The sequence below is a fragment of the Opisthocomus hoazin genome, chromosome 7 (genome assembly GCF_030867145.1).
Source record: "Opisthocomus hoazin isolate bOpiHoa1 chromosome 7, bOpiHoa1.hap1, whole genome shotgun sequence".
NCBI lineage: Eukaryota > Metazoa > Chordata > Aves > Opisthocomiformes > Opisthocomidae > Opisthocomus > Opisthocomus hoazin.
In genome coordinates, this window is record NC_134420.1 from 7,457,229 (window position 1) to 7,477,301 (window position 20,073).

Here is a 20,073-nt window from a genome sequence, read left to right on the forward strand (position 1 = left end):
GCTGTACACCTTAAACGACTATGTTAGAGAACAGGTCTATTAAAAGCAGTTGTTAAACGCAGTCAGAGTTATGAATCATCCTGGCAAATAGAGCATTACATTGTCAGCTAAAACTGAGAAATTTCTTTCACCCTTGCACCTGATCCTTTCTAACTTGCTCCACAACAAAATGCAAAATAGCACATCAGCACGGCTGACTACTGTACATTACTGGATTTGCCACCACACTTTTCCCCCAAATGAACTCCAATCACAAGCATCAGTGGTAGCAGCACACGAGGAAAGAGACTTCTCTATCTTTCATACAGAAAGTCAAACCACGTGTGACAATTAGTTCTGCTACGGTTACCAGCTCACCTACACTATTGGGTTTCACAGCTTCTTCAAGTTTCAAAGCATCAAAAGAAGAGCTCCACACCTGGAAACCTAGGAGGCTCAAATGCATATCCCCAGCTCCAGATGTGCAGCCCTCACGACGGGAGGTGCAGGTGTTACTGTCAGATTCTCGCTCAGAATCCTTACCCATGACAACCGAATAAACCTGACAACGGCAACTCCTTGTCCAATGGCTTCAGCAGCAACAACAAACTCACGCAAATCGACGTGTGCTTTTCCCTCATGCAATACAGGCCCTGAACCATTTCTTTTCTCATCTTCCCGCACTAGCAGTGTAGTTACTTCGACAGCATCGCTGGCAACCAGGGCAGGCAAAAAGCATAGACAGGGACTGGTTCAGGTTTGCCTACACTACGCCTTGTAACCAGATGTGTTTGGGATAAAAGTGGAAAACCACTCCATACTAAAAGCTTAAGCTTGGATTTACACCCAGGAATGGGCAGCGGCAAGGGATGACCCAGGAAGAAGCAAAACATTAACAAAGCACTATCCTTCCAAAGGCGATGAGAGGAAAAGTCAGCAGGGACAGCCCACGAGATGAACGAGACAGGCTGTAGCAGACCCAAGGCAGCGCAGGGCTAAGAGCAGCAATGTTTGACTGTCCTCTGACCTACAGGCTGTCCTCTCCGGGTCAACACAAAGCTGAACCACGGTAACTGAGCTGCAGACACGGAAGAGAACACCTCTCCTACCTGCTCTGCAACGACTGGTGTACCAGCCGTGGTGTGTATGCCGCTGTCTGGGGAGACAAAACACACATATGCTCCTCCATGAGCATCGATGTTCGTTACAATACAATCAGCACAGGTTTGGAGTTACATTAAGCATTCACTGTGTCTCTAATGCCATGATCAGACATGCTCTAGAAAGTCTATCTGGGCTAGTTTACGAAGTTATTGCCTCTAGGCATTCATCCTGACCTCCCTGGGCTGGAGGAGCTGACCAAGTGACCGTGCTGCACTTGTCCCCAGGCACAGTCACGACGGCTTCAATAGTAGTGAAAGAGCTTCTGGACCCTGACATTCAAAGGACATCCCAAATTCCAAGGGAGAAGCCAAGCTTGATCAAGAATTAATGCACTTCATCTATTTCTGTGAAAGAGAGTTTTATTGTTGTGATGTACATGGTTAAAATACTTCAAAATATTAGGAAAAAGAGTCAGCAGCTGAATTTCCATGTAATAAAAAGTCAAGCAATACGTCAAATTAAGCAACAAACACACCAATACAAGTAGGAACTTACAAAACTGTCTGCAGTCAAAGGCTCTCTCCTAAGGTGAGCGAGGTGCCATTAGCTCTAAAGCTATACATCAAAGAGTTAATTCCTATGGTTCATATACTGGCATCCCCTTATCATTTGCCCCATGGTCTGACAGGTGTGTATGCTGTTTTGTTTAAATGCTTTTAGGCTGCACTGAGACTGGAACGTATCAGAGAAATTAAATATCTGATGATAATAAAGAAAAAAAAATATGAGGGGGGGAGGAAAATAGCCTGCAGCTCTGCTTCAGGAAAAAAGAAAAAAAAAAACAAAACTAGAAATTACCTGTCTTTCTTCTCTCTCCTAAATTCACACACCTCCCTGAAGATCAAAAGAATTATTTTCCAGTGGAATAAACATATCCGAGTCTCCTCTTCAACTGCTTTCTCCCTGACACCCCCCCTTTTTTTAAAAAAAAAAAGAAAAGCAGCATACCTTGGTCCTTGTGACTACTTGTCTATGCCTATGTTTGTACTTTCACTGTACTCCTTGCTAAACTCCATTTACTCAAGCAGGCTTTGGAAAATAGAAACACACACCGAAGCCCCAAGCCCTGCTCCTCCTCTCCCACTGTTAAAGCAGAAGGTGACCAGAGCAAGGACAGATGCACGCAATGAGGGAGTCGAACTCTCAGCCAGGGAGAACAAAGAGGTTCATGGAGAAGATGACGGACCCTTCACCCCTAGCTTGCTTTGCCAACACCTCTGTCCCCCAGTGCAGATGGATCAATCCCCAAGTGACTGCACCTCCAACTGATGGTTCTCCACAGCCATCCCAGTCGGTCGTGTCCATCTTCTCCTGCCCACAGCAGTAAAACTGAGGGGACAAAGAAGACCACCACCCACTGCTGCCACTGAGCAGGGGGGTTTGGAAGGTGAAAGACGGTGCTTTTCTGGCTCTCTGTCACTTCTTTGCAAACATTTGGCATCGTCTTAACAAACATAATGTCTGAATAGAGCTGAGAGTAACTGGTGATGCCGAATCATAAAGCCAAAGTCAAGGAGAGAGACAGGACATCATGCTGTGATTATTTGTGTCTCCTACTCTCCATTTACGCAGCGACTTCCCGATCTCTGCGTCTGAAGATCACCGTGAGAGCCCAAGGTTTTCCCAGAGGCCAACGGATATACCAATAAAATAGCTGAAAACGGATGGTTTGCCCAGTTTTCATTGAGCTGCATTCACAGTTTTAAAGGGAAAACCTGTGATTTACAAATGTTATAGGAACAAGCACAGCATCAAAAGGATCAAAGGTGGTATTATTATGATAACACAGAAAATATTTATTACTGCTGGCTTTCTGTTATTAGTTGTCATATCTCAAGACTTATTTTTAACTACGTCGGCCCCTTCTGTCTCATCCACATTTTTTGTGTTCCTTCATGCCTCCTAGTGCAAGCCTGATGTGCCACAGTTCTTTTTTCTTTTTTTTTTCCTCTTCCAAACAGTCAAAGCTTACAAACTTTACGTTCAATGCACAAAACACAGTTGAAATACTTCTATTTAATGTGAAATGCGCATAACGGAGCACTTTGTGAAACAACCGAAAAGCAAACCTCAAATATTTGACAACTTCCACAAAATATTACAACCAAGGACCACACCTTTTCTTTCAGATGGGCTAAGGGAGCTCCAACATCTGGCAAGGTACAAGTAATATTCTTCACTGGAACTGAACTTTGTTACAAAGACTGTCCTTTTCCATTAAAGTGTTAAAGATAAGACTGTGCTCTTTAAATCAGAGCTTGCAGCATGTGCTTAAATTCCTTAATCTTTCAGAAGCGTTTCCAATTCCAGCTCCCCTATAGGCAGTGGCTTGTGAGAGACCTCTACTTTTAGTCTATAAATTCAGAGTTCACTTTCAGAGCTGTCATCTTCACTTTTATTAGCTGTCAGGTTCCCTCCTCACACAAACGCCACCTCCACGAGAAGAAAGAGCAAGAGGATGACAGAAACCTACATATTCAACAGCTCTGATATCAGTATTTGACGCATTGTTAAAGTGAGTACAGAGCATAGGAACTTAAAGGTCTTCAAACAATTAACTCTGCTTTAAGGAAACTGTAAAACTAATATGAACTCCTTCCTCAATTCAAATGAGTAAGAGCTCCGAAGTCTTAACACATGCATATGTATGAATTTTTAGTGTTTATGTAGTAATATAAACACATAGAAGATTACCATCCCGACTCAGTATATTTCAAATTTTCATAAAGCTTTTCCCTACAAACCTGAGGCCAGGCCTGCCAGCAGTATGCTCGTGTATGGAGAGCAGACACCTGGGAGGCGGCACGGCGTGGCACCAGCTTTTGTAATGCACTACAGTGGGGGGGAAAGGCAGGAAGAAACACTGATAAATGTATTCATTTCTGGAGCACTGGGAGCTTAAGGAAAAAACAAAACAAAACAAAACAAAATCTCCTCTATTTCCTTGGGATGTCCCAGGAGCCAGCCAAGCCCCCTGCTCCCCTGGTCTCGCCTGGAATCGCCCCCGCACCACACCAAACCACTGCAGAAACTGCTGTGCCAGCCACGTGCACAGAGCAGGCATTTGCCAATGAAGTGGGCACAGAAGCACTGTTACTGGGCACAGCATCTACTTACAGGGCTAAAAGGAAAGGATTCTCATGGCCCTGCTTGGGCTGGCCGGCAGCACTGCTTAGAGCAGGCGTCCTGCAGCCCGCATCCCTCCCCACTGCCCACATCCCTGGTGGGTAGCACCGGGGAGGCCTCCACGACCACGCTCGCACACCTCTTCTGGCTGCCCAGTCCCTCCAGTGCTGCTTCTCCGGTTAACTCTTTTCCCGTGCCGTGGCAGAGGCCAGGCGCTGGGCAGCGAGGGCTCCCCCCCGGACGGGGGAAGGCAAGGCAGAGTATCCCTCACCACGTAGGCAGGGTCACGCCGCAGCCAGGCTGTGAAGTTTGCAGCTTTGCGTGATCCCAGCCGGTCCGGGGGGAGCGGGAACATGAGGGGCAGAGTGGGGCACAAAGCTCAGCAGAGGGAGGAAAAAATCCTGTGTTTTGTTCTCATCCTGTAGTGTCTCCAGGCACGTTGTGGTCAACCCTTGCTTTGCTGGGGCAAACCACCAGCTCATGCCAGTGGCCATCACTGGCGATGCTCTCCAAGGAGCCGGCCATGCTCCTCACCACAAAGCCCACCTGGGTGTTGGGGATGCAAGACAGAGCTCACAAACGTTATCTTAGCAATAATATTCATTATGAACTTACTGCCATGTGTTCTGTTGACACTATTTGCCTAGGAAGAGGAGACCGTTGTGGAATTCTTTGCAGCTACTATCCCAGCCTCGCTACCTCTCATCTGTGACCACACTCTCGACCTTACAGGCTTCAGCAACTGCAAAATTTTAACAGCCTTGTACTAATAGCAAGAGTTTAACATTGATGTTAATAAAAGGAAAATCACTGCTGACTCTTGTGTTAAACCACTTCTGCTCAATGGCAATCATTAAAGAACTTTGCTCTTTAAAGTGCTCCTTCAAAAACCACAAAGAAATCACTCAAATAACAGTGGAGTAGATTTTTAGGTTTTGAAGTTGAGTACTGATAAGCCTGGTATCTAGGAAACTCTGCTACAATGCAAGGCCATAAACCCACCATGTTAGCAGAGGTACTTTAAAATAGTCAGTGCGTTTGCTCACCGTGTCAAGCAGCGGCTCTCTGCACCTTGGGTGTCGAGAACACCAATACAAGGATTTGCTTCATTCAAAGACAAATTTACAGCAGCTCTCAGAAACTAATGGCACCTGCCAAAGCTATTCCAACCACCAGTATCGATGTGCCAGCACATCTGTTTCTCCCATTTAAATGTTTAAGATGGTACCAGTCAGAGATCACACAAAGTTTGGTGCAAATTACCCATAAAGGATTCAGCTGATCTTTACCTACATGCTGCGTAACTTCCACCATCCCAGTTAAGTTTCTGCTCATTCCATTTCTAAATAATTTCCCAATTTTTATTTAAACACCAGCAATTACATTCTGTGATTCTGTGATTCTGTAATTCCTTAAGCAAGCCCAGACAGTTAAAAAAAAAAGTCTACAACAATCCCAGTGATTCCTGAAGCTCACAAGAAATACCCATACCTCACTTTCAAGAAAACCAGAACAGCTTCTGAAGGTGAACATGGCATAGAAAAACGAGATTCCTGTCATTCAGCAAGTATGTAAAGTTCATGAAGCAGTACATTTAAACTGCTGCACATTTAAAGACTTTTTCAGCACAATCAAACAAGCTCAGGAGAGCTCTTGCACGTTCTTCTCTAAAACAAATGCAAGATAGAAAAGCAGTTCAGCGTATTTAAGTTTATACTGGTTTTGCAGGTTAAAAATAAGACTTGTGTGAATGTCTCCTTTTCCCATTCTGGTGCTGATAGCTTAATTCTACGTCTTAACATAGGCTCACTTGAGGGCTGGTCCCCTTTAACTCTTTAATAATAGTGAAGCAGGGAACTAAAACACCTCTGGAGAAGATGACCCCCTCAAAGCCGGTTAGCTGAAAAACCACCTGCCACTGTTCAAGGTGCACACTACATCTGAGACCACATAATGCTTTTTAACTTCACCTAATCTTTGCTGTTCCTGAACATCTTCCACAGCCTCCCAGACAAGATTATCCTTACAGATAGCCCTGTCCTTCAAAACGCTGGAATCCAGAAACACAAAATTATCAACAAAAGCCGTAAAGCACACTTTAAGAAAAAAAAAACAAACCAGCGGAATTAGAACAGAACTGATTATTTTTTGATACAGTGTTTGCACTGTTGTCTCTAAATTCAGGGATCTTCCCTTCCAACATCTTTCAATATGCCCGTGGTTTACATTACTAAAGCTGTTGTCACCAGCGTGAACTACCACTTAGAGCTCAGCGGCTTCATTATGGTACCAGCAGAATGGTTTTAGATCTGATTTGGGTTTTGGTTTTCTTTTTTTATAAATATAATATGTAAGACAATATGTAATACAATATTTTATAAATACAATATGCAATACAAGTGTAACATGATCTGCATAAGGAATCCTTCCTAAAATAAGAAAGAGCTAGAAATGCAAGGCTATAGCAGGTACATGCTACAGCACTTTTAAAATGTGTCCTGACCGACTGAAATACACCTCCATCCTCTGTCCCCACCCTTTTTCTCCTACATTTTCACCCTGCAAAGCACGATCCTGCTCTCTTGTCTCTCAATCCCACACTAGGACCCCCATCTTTCCTGCCTGGGCCAAGCCGATTCCCTCTCCCAGTGAATACAGTCGCATTCCAGCGTGCTCACGCCTCCGGCCTCCTCCTGCCTGCTCCAGCCTTCTGGGACAGGAATGCAGACTGCAAAACTGGTTGTGATCCTGCAGTGGGGGCTGCGAGCAGCCCGGGCCGGGGAGCCAGAAACGCTGCCGGCTACCGCAGCACGTTACTGCTGACCACACGCGTGAGGACACTGACCCTGCAGCTCAGGTGAACACCCACAGCAGGAGAAAGGCAGGAGCTATTGCAGCCCAGTGCCGCACTGGCACGGTCCCAGTACCCCCAGTTTGGGAAGCTGGCACCACAGCGTAGTTGCAGTGCTTTGAACCGTTGCTGCAGAACGCTCCTACATTCCCTGCACGTGGGCATGTGCGCACATGTGCAGGGACAAGGCCTCGGTGATTTCTGAGCTACAACTATAATAAATCACCTTCGATGTCTTAGCAACTATTGACAAGCTTTCAAAAATGACTCATGGATTTGATGGCAAATGCCCAATAAATTAGCAGCAATTAGGGTTTTTTTGAGTTTAAATGGAACACAGGTCTCCTTTTGAAAGCATCTGAAAGTCTTTATTTAAATCACGTAGTTCCAGTATTTGTCACACAGCGAGGATTGTACTAGAATACCCTGTGCTATCGCTTTACATTGATACGTAGCTGGGTTTCTGGGGTGAACTAAAGCAGTCCTAGAAGGTGCTGTAATTTATAGAATCATTTTACAAATCCCCACATTCCGGGCTGAAGCTCAGAATAAGCAATGTTACCAAAAAAAGGTCATCGCAGTCAAATACGCTTCTCATGCTACGGCAGCCAAACAAGTGACCCTGCGGAATGGCTCCCCGGTCCCCTCGGGCTCGGGACGCGCTGCCGGAGCAGCGCACCGCTTCACTACCGCTGGCTCTCGCTGCGACCCGTGGATCGTCAGTACATCTCACCAACGCCATGTCCAGATCTCAAGCACCAAGTACGCCACTTGATTACCTTGTGATAACAAAAATACAGCGCTGATGCTTTGCAGCAGTTGAAATGCATCAAGAGTGTTGTTCACAATAGTGAAGCTCCTCATTCGTCAGGTTTTTCTGCTACCAAAAGCCGTGGGCACGAGCTGGCAACCAGCGCCTTCTGTCTTGGCAGCGCAGTCCCACGGTCCCAGATACCACAGCGTCTCGCAATGGGAGAACACATCCTGCCAGATAAAACTTTTCCAGGGTGCTAGAAAGCAAGTTTCCACTCAGTAAAATTCTTTCATTTTGCTAAATTCCATCTCCATAAATAAGGACGCTATTCTAACGCTCTTTCGGAGGCCAGAGCTGGGAAAATATCCAATGTAAACAGCAAATAAAGAGCTGTTGTTTCGCATTCTGAACCAGGCTGGCTACTCGCCAGCTGTAATATAAACATTAGAGACCATGAAGCTCCTGTAACCATCTTCTTTACTTCCACCCAGGTATGTTTACTGGGCTTGTTCATACACACAGTGTGGCAACCGTCATCCTACGCAGCTAGAAATTGGAGCGCATTAAGAGAGAAACTGGATGGCTCTACAGGAGCTGCAAACCAAATGATTATCAATATACTATAAAGTTTTACGAGCAAGTAATTTGTGTCTTCACCAAGAAAAAATCCCCCTAAAGCCTACTTCAGAGCAAACTGGGATACTGCCAAAAAGAGTCAGTTAAGTGATGTTTAAACTTGCAGGTTTTGGATGGAGATTATATATATAAAGGTAGAGACAGGTTTTCTAACATATATTCTGCAAAGAGTTATTTGCTTTAGAAGAAGGTCACAGCAGCTCAGGAGCTTTAAATCCATTTTTGACACAAATTCCTTTGGGGGGAGGGAAACAGCTTCCCCTCCGCCCCCCCCCTTTTTTTCCTTCCTCCTTTTTTTAAAAAAATTAATAAAGCGGCATGCTGACACTTACATTTCTGTGCTCACACACACAAAATTCAGAGGACCAGTCCTACGTTCCTTTACCAGAGGCTGCTCCCTACATTAGCAGGGGATATGCATAATTACACTGTTATTTTATGAGGTATGCGATAAACTGAAAGTTGTCCTGAAATTCGTTAAAATGACAGAAGTGCATTCTGGTGAAGTAAACAAATTGCATAGTAAAAATACTTCACACTTCTCACTACACTTGTCTCAAAAACCAATTTATTCTCAACTTGTTGCCAGTTCTAACAAATTGGGGTGATCTTGCAAGGCAGGCAGATACCCTTCTCAGGAACAGAGGGGAGGCACAACCCAAAGCCTGATCCACATCCGTGGAAGGGGGAAAAAAAAAAATAAATTCTTTCTGATCTTCTGACACTGATGACTTCCAGACTGGATTTGCCTACCGTATTTCTAACAGCTATTCTGAAATGTCAATTTGGTTTTCCTCAGAAAAAGAAGTAACAAGTAGCTTGCTACTTATTAACCCAATTTCCTCCTTTTTCACCTCCCTAAAATTGATACAGTTTATTTGCCTATGAACAATGAAGCTCCCAGAAAGGGAAACCTCACCACACTTTGAATTGTTACTATTCTATTTTAATTACAATGATGTTAAGTGATTATACTGGTTACATTATACAATATTATGTAATCATTCCATGATTTTTTTCAACAACTAAAATGTCTGCTTTTTTAAACGGCTCTAACTCCAATTGTATACTATATTATCTTATAATTTCCTATAATATATTGTTTTTAAAAGAAGAGAGAGATGCTGGCTCAATTTATACACTCATTATTTTTCCCTTAATTTTGTCCCTTCCCTTTTCCACATAAAATAATCATCTAACCAGTAACCGGAGATTTAATATTTCAAACTTTGAGAACAAACATTACTGTAAATAAATAGAGAAAAAAGCATGTTCAATGAAATTGAAATGGACATTTCGTTGCCAACACAAGCATTTACTAAAGTAGGCTTTCTTCTGGCATCACAGAAATGCTGGAAGCCAGGACGGAGTTTTGTTTTGTTTTTTTAAATAATTACTAAAGGGTTACTCACATCATGTAATTTGAAGGATTTTTACTACAATGCACAGTATCTGCACAAAGCAGACCTTCGCCCTCAGACCAAGGTGTTCTCTCTTCTACACACACACTAAGACACGGGGGAAACGCTGACATTAAATTTGCAAGATGGCTGCAAATGGAAACCTGCATCTGTCCTGCTCTTGGATCCAAAAACCTGGAGGGGCCCGCGCCAACTCGCGGCACCCAAACTCGCCGCGGGCGCTGCTGTCGCGAGCGGGAGGTCCTCGCTGGTGAGCGGCCCAGCGGCGGCAGCTCCGCGGCTGCGCTGCGAGGTGGCACGGCCCCGCGCCGCACGGGCTCCCGCGCCCTGGCGGGATGATCTGCGGCCCGTCGCACGCCGCCCCGGGCTGCTCGCTGTGCTGTGCTCAGATGGAAATGGCGGGAATATCTGAGCAACTGGGAGAAGGTAGTGGCCACGATCCAAGTTTACGGAATGCACCGAGCACCTTTGGAAAAGTTGTGCAATAGTTTGCAAAGCTAGTTTACAAAACTGATTTTTTTTTTTCCCCCCAAAACTATTCCATAATCTGATGCAACACTGAAAAAAACAGGATCTTAGGCCAGAAACCTGAATTTTGGCACAGAGGGAATAGATGATCTGCCCTCTCTCTCTGTAGGTAAGCAGAAAGGAGGAAAAATTTGGAAGCCCTTCCCGCCTCCGCCTCCTCATCGCAGTGATAAGCATCTACCACCTAGAGAGCTGTAAGTAACTATTAAGGTCCGATTAAGATGCTTTATAAAACATAATAAGTCATGAGATAGTATAAGCACATACAAAATATCTTATGAGCAACTAGTAATAATGGCTGAGGCGTTCGTAACTGTCTCTGTGATTTCAACACCTTCCAGTAAAACCAATACTATGCTTGTCTCAAGCAATACTCCTTCTTCCCAGAAATCTCTTTTCCTCCTCCGGATACAAAAGACTTGGGCATGATTCATTTTTGCACAACCTTTTAAAATTGCTTAAACACCTTAGGACATGCAAGCAGGATGATAGATGTTTAACTCCACCACCACCGCATTTATACAGCAATCTTGTACCTGCGTGTGGGTTTTGAAAGAGTTTGGATTTGGGTCACCCCACCAAAGATGACAAATAAAATTCCCTGTGAACTTTACTTGGGAAACTTTGTTCCAGTTGAAATTGCAATGTCATAAAGTCCAGGTACGTTATTACACATACATGATTATACTTCAAAACTCTATAGACGCAGCAACAATGTACGAAGTTGACTGAAAATGGAACTTGGAGAACAATATCAGAACAAAAGCAAAGTAAGAAAACTTACAAGGACTGTAAACCGCTTAATCCTCTGATGGCCTCATTAGGTACAGTCTTCAGCTGATTGTTCTGTAGGGTGCTGTAAAAATCCACTGTGTTAGTAAAGTCGAATTTGGCAATAATCTTTATCAACAGTAGAGGCGACAGAAGAGCCCATGGTCTTGTTACCGTTTCACTTCTAGTGTACATAAAAGCATGCAGAATTATCAAGACCAGACACCCAAAAGCAATGATGAAACAAGAAAATGGTCTACTTCAATTTCATTTACAACTCATTAACTAACTGCACAAATTTGCAGAGAATAAGCCTCTGACATAATACACTGAAATTCTCCTTGGGAACTCACTGAAGAGGTTGAACAACTTAACACTGGTACAAATTTGCTACAATGAATGATATTTTATTCTTTTCTTGTGAAACCATCCTCTACATGCTACAAAATACACAAACCTCTAATTTTTGTTAAAGCCGCATCAATACACAATGCACTAACGATCTAATTTACAAAGTGTGTTCACAACAAAGCACCTCTGGGCACAACATTAAAAAGACACAGAACGAAACTAGAGCCAAGCTGAATTAAGTTATACTTGGGGTTTTTTTATGAACTTCTCTTACGGGACAACATATTATTGCATGATGATTTCTTTTATAAAAAAGAATGTAAGTAACTGAGATCTCACACATTATAAAATCTTACTAGATTTTGGTGCATACAGGGGTAAAAATTCAAGCGGACAAGTAAGCTGTTAATCATAGAATCACAGAATCATTAAGGTTGGAAAAGACCTCTAAGATCATCAAGTCCAACCGTCAAATTAATTAATAAATATCCAAGTCCCAAATTTTTCAAGAACTGCTAGAATTCCAGGTACCTCCAGTGTTGAGTATCCTGATGGAGATACCTTCAAGAGCCCCAACACTGCACTCAACTTACAAAACATCACACGAAGTAGTATTGCAGTTGGGCAGCTTCCTATCCTGTGCCCTGCTTATGCTGTCTGTTCATCCTTCTTTCCTTACAATCTCAGGGTCCTTTTCCACTGTCTTTTTTTACATATCTGTTTAATTTAATATCTATTACCCTACTAGCAACTGGAAATACTTACATCAACATAAATGCTACAATTTCTGGATTATTTTCAGGTTTTTAAAAATTTCAGGTTTTTAAAACCCCAAACAACAGAAAGCTCTTTTGATCCTTAGATATGGAAAAACAGTTGCAATGAATAATCTTATTTCAGAAAGGAAAACAGGATATGGGAAACAGGGCACACAATTCTAACACTTTTTTAATAAAACTTTTTTTCTAATAGTAAGTCATTTTCACCTAAAGAAGCATCAAACTATAGACATTATTTCTGTCACCGGTAGGCAACGATTCAAAGGTCAAACAGTGCTTTAAATCTCTGTAAGTACTCATACTGCCTGATAATGTCAGGGCACCTGACAGACTAAGCTGAGGGGGAGGAGAACAAAATACTTTACACATCCTTTTTAGGGTTTTTCCTGCTTAGGATTCTTCTGCTACAAGATATACTTCAGCAGCAAGTAAGTGTTCTAATTAAACACAGTAATTACAGCTCAGTCAAATTCACCACTGCTCAGCATCACCACTTACAGCAGGCTTTGTGGGGAAAAAAAAAAGTAGGGGAGCAGGGAGCAAAAACTTTCCTCCAGCACACCAGTAAACAGGCTGGCTGTGCACTAAGAAAGCATACAGCTAGCTATGAAGCTCTGAAACCCGATTACTTACAGAACTTTGAGTTCTTTCAACCCAGACAAGGCCTTTGGATGGATAAAAGAAAGGTCATTGCCAGCCAGTCGCCTGGAAAAAAATTGAAATAATAATTTCAGTCACAAAATACAGTACTTCTACAACCATCTAACAAGGAAAATCACCAATACATCAAATCTTGCAAGTAGTTATGCATTTTGCATTCAATTGTGCCATATTCACGATCTTCCAAGTTTGCAACAGTTATTTTACTCATTGCACATCTTTAACGACGAGAATGCATTACCCAGCCTCATGGAAATAACTTTTGCAAACACGCTAGAAAAAACACACCCCAGAATGACAGAGAATCTTCTCATGGTACTCGGTTTGAAAACTGCATTTACCATTTATTAACATGATCCTCTGGCTTTCGGCATTGCTCTGCTGAAACACATGCTCTGGCACCCATGTGTTTTTAATCTATACAGCAGTTTCTAAAGAAACTATGCAGCTAAGTAAAAATAGCAAGATGCTAGCGTGAGGCAGGGAAAAGTTTCTAAGAGAATCCCAAATGCGAGGACAACATTCACAAGCCGGCGGTACGCTCACAGCGCTGACAACTGACAGGACCCCTGCTGACATTACCAAGACGTAGCCTTGGTAATATTTCCTATCTTTTTGGTCAGCTATTTGGACAAACATTTCAGGAAAGAAAACTGGTTTGGGGGAGGAAGAAAGTGAATGGGATCCTCTGCTGCACTCACTCTCTCTCAAGATGTGGCTGCTTTCAAACTTGGAGTGCTAGACACTAACACAAAGTAAATTGTGAAAACCACCATGATATTAAAAGTAATAAATACAGGAGATGCTGCAGAAGACAAAGCAGGAAAGCAGAAACAGCAGCCAAACCAGCTGCTTTCAAATAGCTCATTCCCCCTTCCCCCAATCCTTTTTTTTTCCTTCAACCTTTTTACCTCTGTCCTGACCAGGAGACCCTGTGTGGTCCAACCTTTGTTGAGCTGCTAATAGTTGCGACAGAAGGTATTTTATTAAGGGTAAAAGACAATAATGGAGAACACCTGGTAATCCATAGCTGCCAAAAGATGCCATCATTTCAGCCAAAGTGTTTGCTTTCAGACTTGGTTTCATATCCAGGCTAAGCAAAAGCAATGCTGGAGAAGGCTGTACAATTAAATCATCGGGTGGAAATGCTACGTACAATGCAGGAAGTGTTAATAATTAAAAAACAGTCAATGTGCTTTAACAAAGGTTACAGAACATCAAAACCAACCTCTGCTGTTACGGGGCACTGTGAAGGAAGCCAGTCATACTAAGGGGAAAATACTATTTCAAAGAGGCAAATAAAGGAAATAACAAGAGCATCATCAACAGTATCAGCTTGCCAGAACATAGCAACATTATTATGTTCTTATCTTAGTCTCTAACTCCACAGAAGAGATTACCCAAAGCATTTGATGCCTACATAAATCTGCTTGTGATAGAATTAATGACTGAATAAAATGCTGCCTGATAGAGAGGATGCTAGTTACGTTTATCAGATCCATTTGTCAAAGGTAGATGGTTTTATTTATAAAGGGAGAAGAGGACGGCTTCTCATGCACAGGACAGTGACAGCAGCAGGCACGATTTGATCTCAGAAAACTGTGTTACTATCGTTTGTTACAGCAGACCTTGGTATTCAGTCCCTGTATTCTCACACACACCCCAATCGCCACAGCTATGGCTCTGACATCATTACAAGCACGCTTAAATCTCAGCTGCTTCTGTCTGAAAACAAGGTAGACATCTCCTGACTGCTGAGAAAAGTTCATCCTAGTGGCTTGTATATAATCAACCAGAAGAACAATAAGAAGAATGAATGTATACTTGTTCTTGAAATCTCCTGTCTGCAAACAACCTCAGGATTTCAGAGCTGTGACACGATTCTTCAAATACTTTGAATTTTTAACATGAATGAAAAATTCCAGATGGCAACTAAACACTCCCTTAAAATTAATTTTGTTGTCAGTAGCTGCCCAAACCAACTGCATTAACTTTATCTGGGGGGACATGGAAGGAGGTTTACAATATTTCATGGCTTTCTTTTTAATAGTTTCCTAATAATTTCATTGTAAACAAAGAAATATTGATGAAACATGTTGGGTCTCTACACCAAAAAGCAAGTGATCTGCAAAACATGTTTATTTTAAAAAGCGTTCAAAACATCAGAACAGAAATCATTAAATCAAGCGCAATTTAACTGAGGCTTTAGCACTGACTTGTTTTGGCACTCCGACACTACTAGTTGATGCTGATTACCTACCACAGGCTTCAAGCAGCGGCAGCCCTGGTAAACATGTGCCAGGCAGCTCTGGCTGTGGCTCTGCCGAGGTTCCCCGCTAAAATGGGCTGGTGTGCGGCTCGCCAGGCATCTGCTGTAACTTCTCCCTGCCCCCCAAAGAGGCTGGGGATTATGATTTGTTTTAAAAAAGCTAAACTAAATCCAGCTGAATAGCCTCCCCCAATCTCACTGAGTGTCACTAACACGAGGCACAGAGCACTGGAAACAAAATACAGCTGAGCTAGAGCAAGGCTTGCGTGACTTCAGATGGTGAGACCTCGCCTACCTCAAGGCAACTCCTGTTTATTCAGCCCTTTTGCAACCAACCAACAGAAAAAAAACCCAACCTGCAATCCATTACGTTTCCGTTTCTCCTCCATCTGGCGACCTTCCAGGAAACAGGATACAACTAGCCAAGTGCGCAAAGGCTTTACTAATCAGTTTGCCAAATATACATTTATCATTCACGTCCTAGCCTTGGGGAGCGTGGCTGCTCATCAGGAGGTTTCAACTGCAACCCTCCAGCACGCAGAGACCAACGTATCGTACGCCGCTCTCAACACGCTTCCCTCTGCTGCGGCACGCAGCAGCTGGGAGGATGGAAAGATTTGTCTTTACATAACCAGGTTCATTACAAAGAGAGAAACGGAAAATTAATAGCATATAATATAATGCACATACAGCACAGAAATTCAGACGTCACTGAAATCGTCCAGTTGGGTTGTCCACATACTGTCTCCTTCCAGCATGTCTCAAATAGCTGCATTCAGATTTTCAAACATAAAGTTGGAAACAATTAAATATTTAAAACGCACCTCTGTTTCTCTCTGTCTCTCTCACACACACGGTAAATGGGCTAAGGAAAACCACAGCTTTACCAAGCCCCAAACTCCAGCACAACAGAGAGGAAGGAACCTTGGTCTCCTCGCAGCAAGACTCACTAACCTTCTTGGGACCAGCCCTGGAAACCTCCCCCCTGTGGTGGGACAACTTCACACTGCCATGAAGCGGCAACTCAAGGCAGGTGTACGTTTATGCTGTTGAGAACCAAGTACCCATCCTTCCCTTCCTTTTGAGTGGGAACAGTCTCAGAGACCTGGTCTGAAAGTCCATCTGTAGTTACTGAGTCATGGCCTGTCACCATCAGTCAGAGCTCCTTCTCCAAAAGGCAGAAGACTGCAAAACGTTCATCTACAAAGAAGTAAAGACTTCATTCAACAGATCATTGTAAAGTGCCCTGCTATGCTGTATGCCACAAAAACTTAATTTGCGGTCTTCTACTTCTCAAGGTACACAGACACAGCAGCAGGCATCGTCTGAAGTGGGGGGTAAATGTGTATCACACTGACCAAGAGTTTTCCTGCTCTAACTCGATCACGACTCCCCTTGTTTGGAGACTCTGCCCAGGACTGCAGGAATCCTCAATTAGCCCAGCCGAGTTACACCTTGGAGGCTTCTGCAGTGGAACCACAGCTGTAACATGTGGCCACATCAGTATCTTTCTTCTAGGTTGGCAACCCTCTTGTAATTGCTTGGTATTGAAAATTGTAGACCTCTATTTTTACTTTAAAAAATAAAAATAAAATTTTGAGTGTTTCAATAGGACAAAATTCCTGCAAATCTGGAAAAATTCAAATAGACAAAATTGCTTTCAACACAGCAGAATAGAGTAGGACATACAGAGGACAAAATACTTCTGCTGTCCTGTCATACATAGGTGAGCGATACCCTCTAATCATTAAGTGACTCGGTAAATGACCTCCAGATGTAGAGGATACCTTGTTGTTACTACAGAAATCAGGATACAGTCTGGCTGGGAATAATCTTCCATGGTATCTCATTCCCAGAGTACACAGCAAGTGTAGCTTCTTGCACTGAAACTCCTCTGAAAGCAGGAAAAACTGTTTTCTCTCTTTTGGGAAATTAAAACTTCTGCAATTATGAGTCTGGCAACTTGGCTGCATGTTAACCAAGCCAAGCTAATCACTGGTGTCACTCCAAAAATCAGGGAGGATGTCCCAGGGATACATTTTTGTCCGTAACAATTAAAGCCATCACTCTCATTTTGACAGGATGCAATATAAATTTCTTGGAAACCTCTCTGCTTGCCTTGCATCCCAGATGGTGGTGAACCTCAGGTTACTTCAGCAGAGAATTAGGTCTCCTTCTGAAGAGCTCATGCACATACACAGAGTATTTCTGCTATGGGTTCTTTTTTCCTCTTGGTGGTATTCTGCGATCCTCCTAACCTTACCTGTCCATCTTGCCTCTGATAACAATACATTGGCTACTTTTCCCATGGATCAACTGTAATCTTACTTCCTCACTGAAAATTCAAATACTGACACAGACTGCAATCCTGACATGCCATAATAAATCACCCGATATACTACTTTTATTTCTACTTTAGCTGCTTTCTGATAAGACCCAAGACCTAGTCATGGCTGAACATTCCACTGTTGCCTTCAGGCTGTCCACCACTGGCTCTCTGCCCACTCAACATCTCCTTTCAGCTCTCCAACTTTTACCTACCTATTTTCAGCCCTCTGTAACTTGCACTTCTGCAGTTTCTTTACTTTTTTGCTGTCTTACATCTAACTATTCTGCCATCCTTACAAGCTTGACCCTAACATCAACTTTCTGAGGGTTCTTTGTGCTCCCCACACAAATTTGAATTTTACTTCATGTTCTCCTGCAACAGAAGTAACCTTTCAAAACGCCTTACAGATACACTTGCTGGGTATCACGGATTAAATTTTATCAAACATAAGAGCTTCAGGTTCCAATTCCAGAAAAGCAGCCACTTTGGAACAGAATTCAGTTTTCTTAACAGATGACGTGCAGTTACACGCTGCAATCCCTTCATGAAGGTCTGAACTTTACACAAGAGGTACAGCCACTTGCAGGAAAACGCCAGGGGCTCGCTGCTCGCCCCGTGCAGAGGTCCCCTGCCCGGCGAGGGCAGCCACCTCACAGCTCCGACCCAAGCTGGGCAGCTGCAGGAGGGGACGGGCTGCTAAATGGAAGCCGTATTGCTGGACTAAACTTCCCCTTGCTTATCTGTGACGAGCAAACAGCCCCTCTGGGACTTGTGTCAGCTGCAGCCTGCTGCACCGCTGTGAAGCCAATCAATAACCTACAGATTACTCCCAATTCTTCCACGCCAATTTAGCATAACTAAATGGATACTTTATTCTGCTGCAGCTAATGGAAAACACATTTGTCCGCTTCTCTTTTTCTTGCAGTAGTTTCAGTATTACACAGCCTCAACCTCTATTTATAAAATCGTGAGTATGAAAGCCAAGACACATCAGGACTGAAACGGGAAGCCAGTAACTACAGCCAGTGCTGAAACTGCACCAACTCCATCCAGCTGAGCAGGCACTTCTCATCCCAAGCCTTCCCTTTCTACCATCTACAGCTTTCTCAACCTTGTACTACACTTCCAGGGAATAGCTTGTTTTCAAAATGCATTCCTGGTCTAAAAATCTAAAATGTCTAAGTAAAGTGAACTGATTGATTAGAAGAAGTCTAAAGCCTGTCCCTAAGTTCTACTGTTAAACTGTCAGCAAGAGACACCGGCACCCACTTCACTGCAAGACAAAATATGGCTCTATGGTATTGCTTTTCACAGACTATCAAATAATATTTATAATCATATTTTTTCTTGTTAACAGGAAAATAAATTATGATGCAATTTGAAGAAAGCAAGCACTACCATGCATGCAAAATATGTTCTATCACTCCATTTGCAAGCAGTATCTGTACTGGGGCAAGACCTCCTGGAAGTAGAGCTCACAGGCTACAACACATATGCACCAAAGGAAACACATATAACCTAAACCAGTTATGATACAGTAAGAGCTGTGAAGCAAGCCATCTTTGTAGTCCTGAATAGTATTCTCCAGCAAAAAAAAAGAAGTTTGCACAAACTTTCTAAAATGGACATGTCTTAAAAATAAGCATCAACATCGTGTTGTTTTGAAAATTGCTAAGACCCAATCTACAGCAATAATGACAAGCTGTTGCTGTTAGCAACTTTGATCCATCTCACCTCCAAAGCAGAAAGCAGAATACATTTCATAAAATGCACCTTCTCCTCCCCGAGTGCCTTTGCGCATCTTGCACTGTGCCGTGACAACTTTCCTTTGCTTCACCATAGGCCAGGTAGACCTTTCCCTCGATGGCTATCTCAAGGCACTCAGGTGAGTCTGCACATGCTGATCTAGGTTCTGCCACTCTGGATTTCTGCTTCCCTTTAGTCACCGCACTGACAGTAATCACTACAGATGCCATAGAGTTTGCTGGAGAAGAAGCTATTTGAGACAAATATTCCATGCTCCTCACTGTGACGCACAAATTTAAATACTCCAGTGATGGAGCAGGGGGGAGCTAAGTGGTTTTTCAGGATTTTCTTTCTTCTTCCTGTCCTCTCAAAAAGCCATGTCTAACATGAACTTATTCTTTTTGCCGTGGACACTGAGAGACCAGGGGCACTTAGCTGTGCTATGGGAAAGACCTCCACACTGGTGGGATGTCTGCTGAGAAAGCAGAGGGGCAACTGTGGTTGACAGCTCCAGTTCAGAGAACTCCAGCTCTCCCAGAGGGATCTGCAGATTTCATACCGACTCCACCACCGGCCAGCACAGAGTGCAGCACATGAGGGAGACGGGGTCTCTGCTGCCCTTGCAGATCAGCAAACAGGCCACTACACTGGACTGGCAGGAGTTCTTCCAGCATCACCACACTCCTTCCTAGCTATAAACACATTTCCC

At 43.3% G+C, this 20,073-nt stretch overlaps 1 protein-coding gene across 1 annotated transcript in view; it reads right to left on the reverse strand.

Annotated features, from left to right (window-relative positions):
* The window catches only part of LGR4 (leucine rich repeat containing G protein-coupled receptor 4), an 82,435-nt gene that overhangs the window by 18,378 nt on the left and 43,984 nt on the right, over positions 1-20,073 (reverse strand). Inside the window, exons 3-4 of the mRNA XM_075425962.1 lie at positions 12,994-13,065; positions 11,244-11,315 (exon numbers count right to left, since the gene is read on the reverse strand). Coding sequence (XP_075282077.1) covers positions 11,244-11,315; positions 12,994-13,065 — 144 coding nt within the window. The remainder of the gene's footprint in view (positions 1-11,243; positions 11,316-12,993; positions 13,066-20,073) is intronic.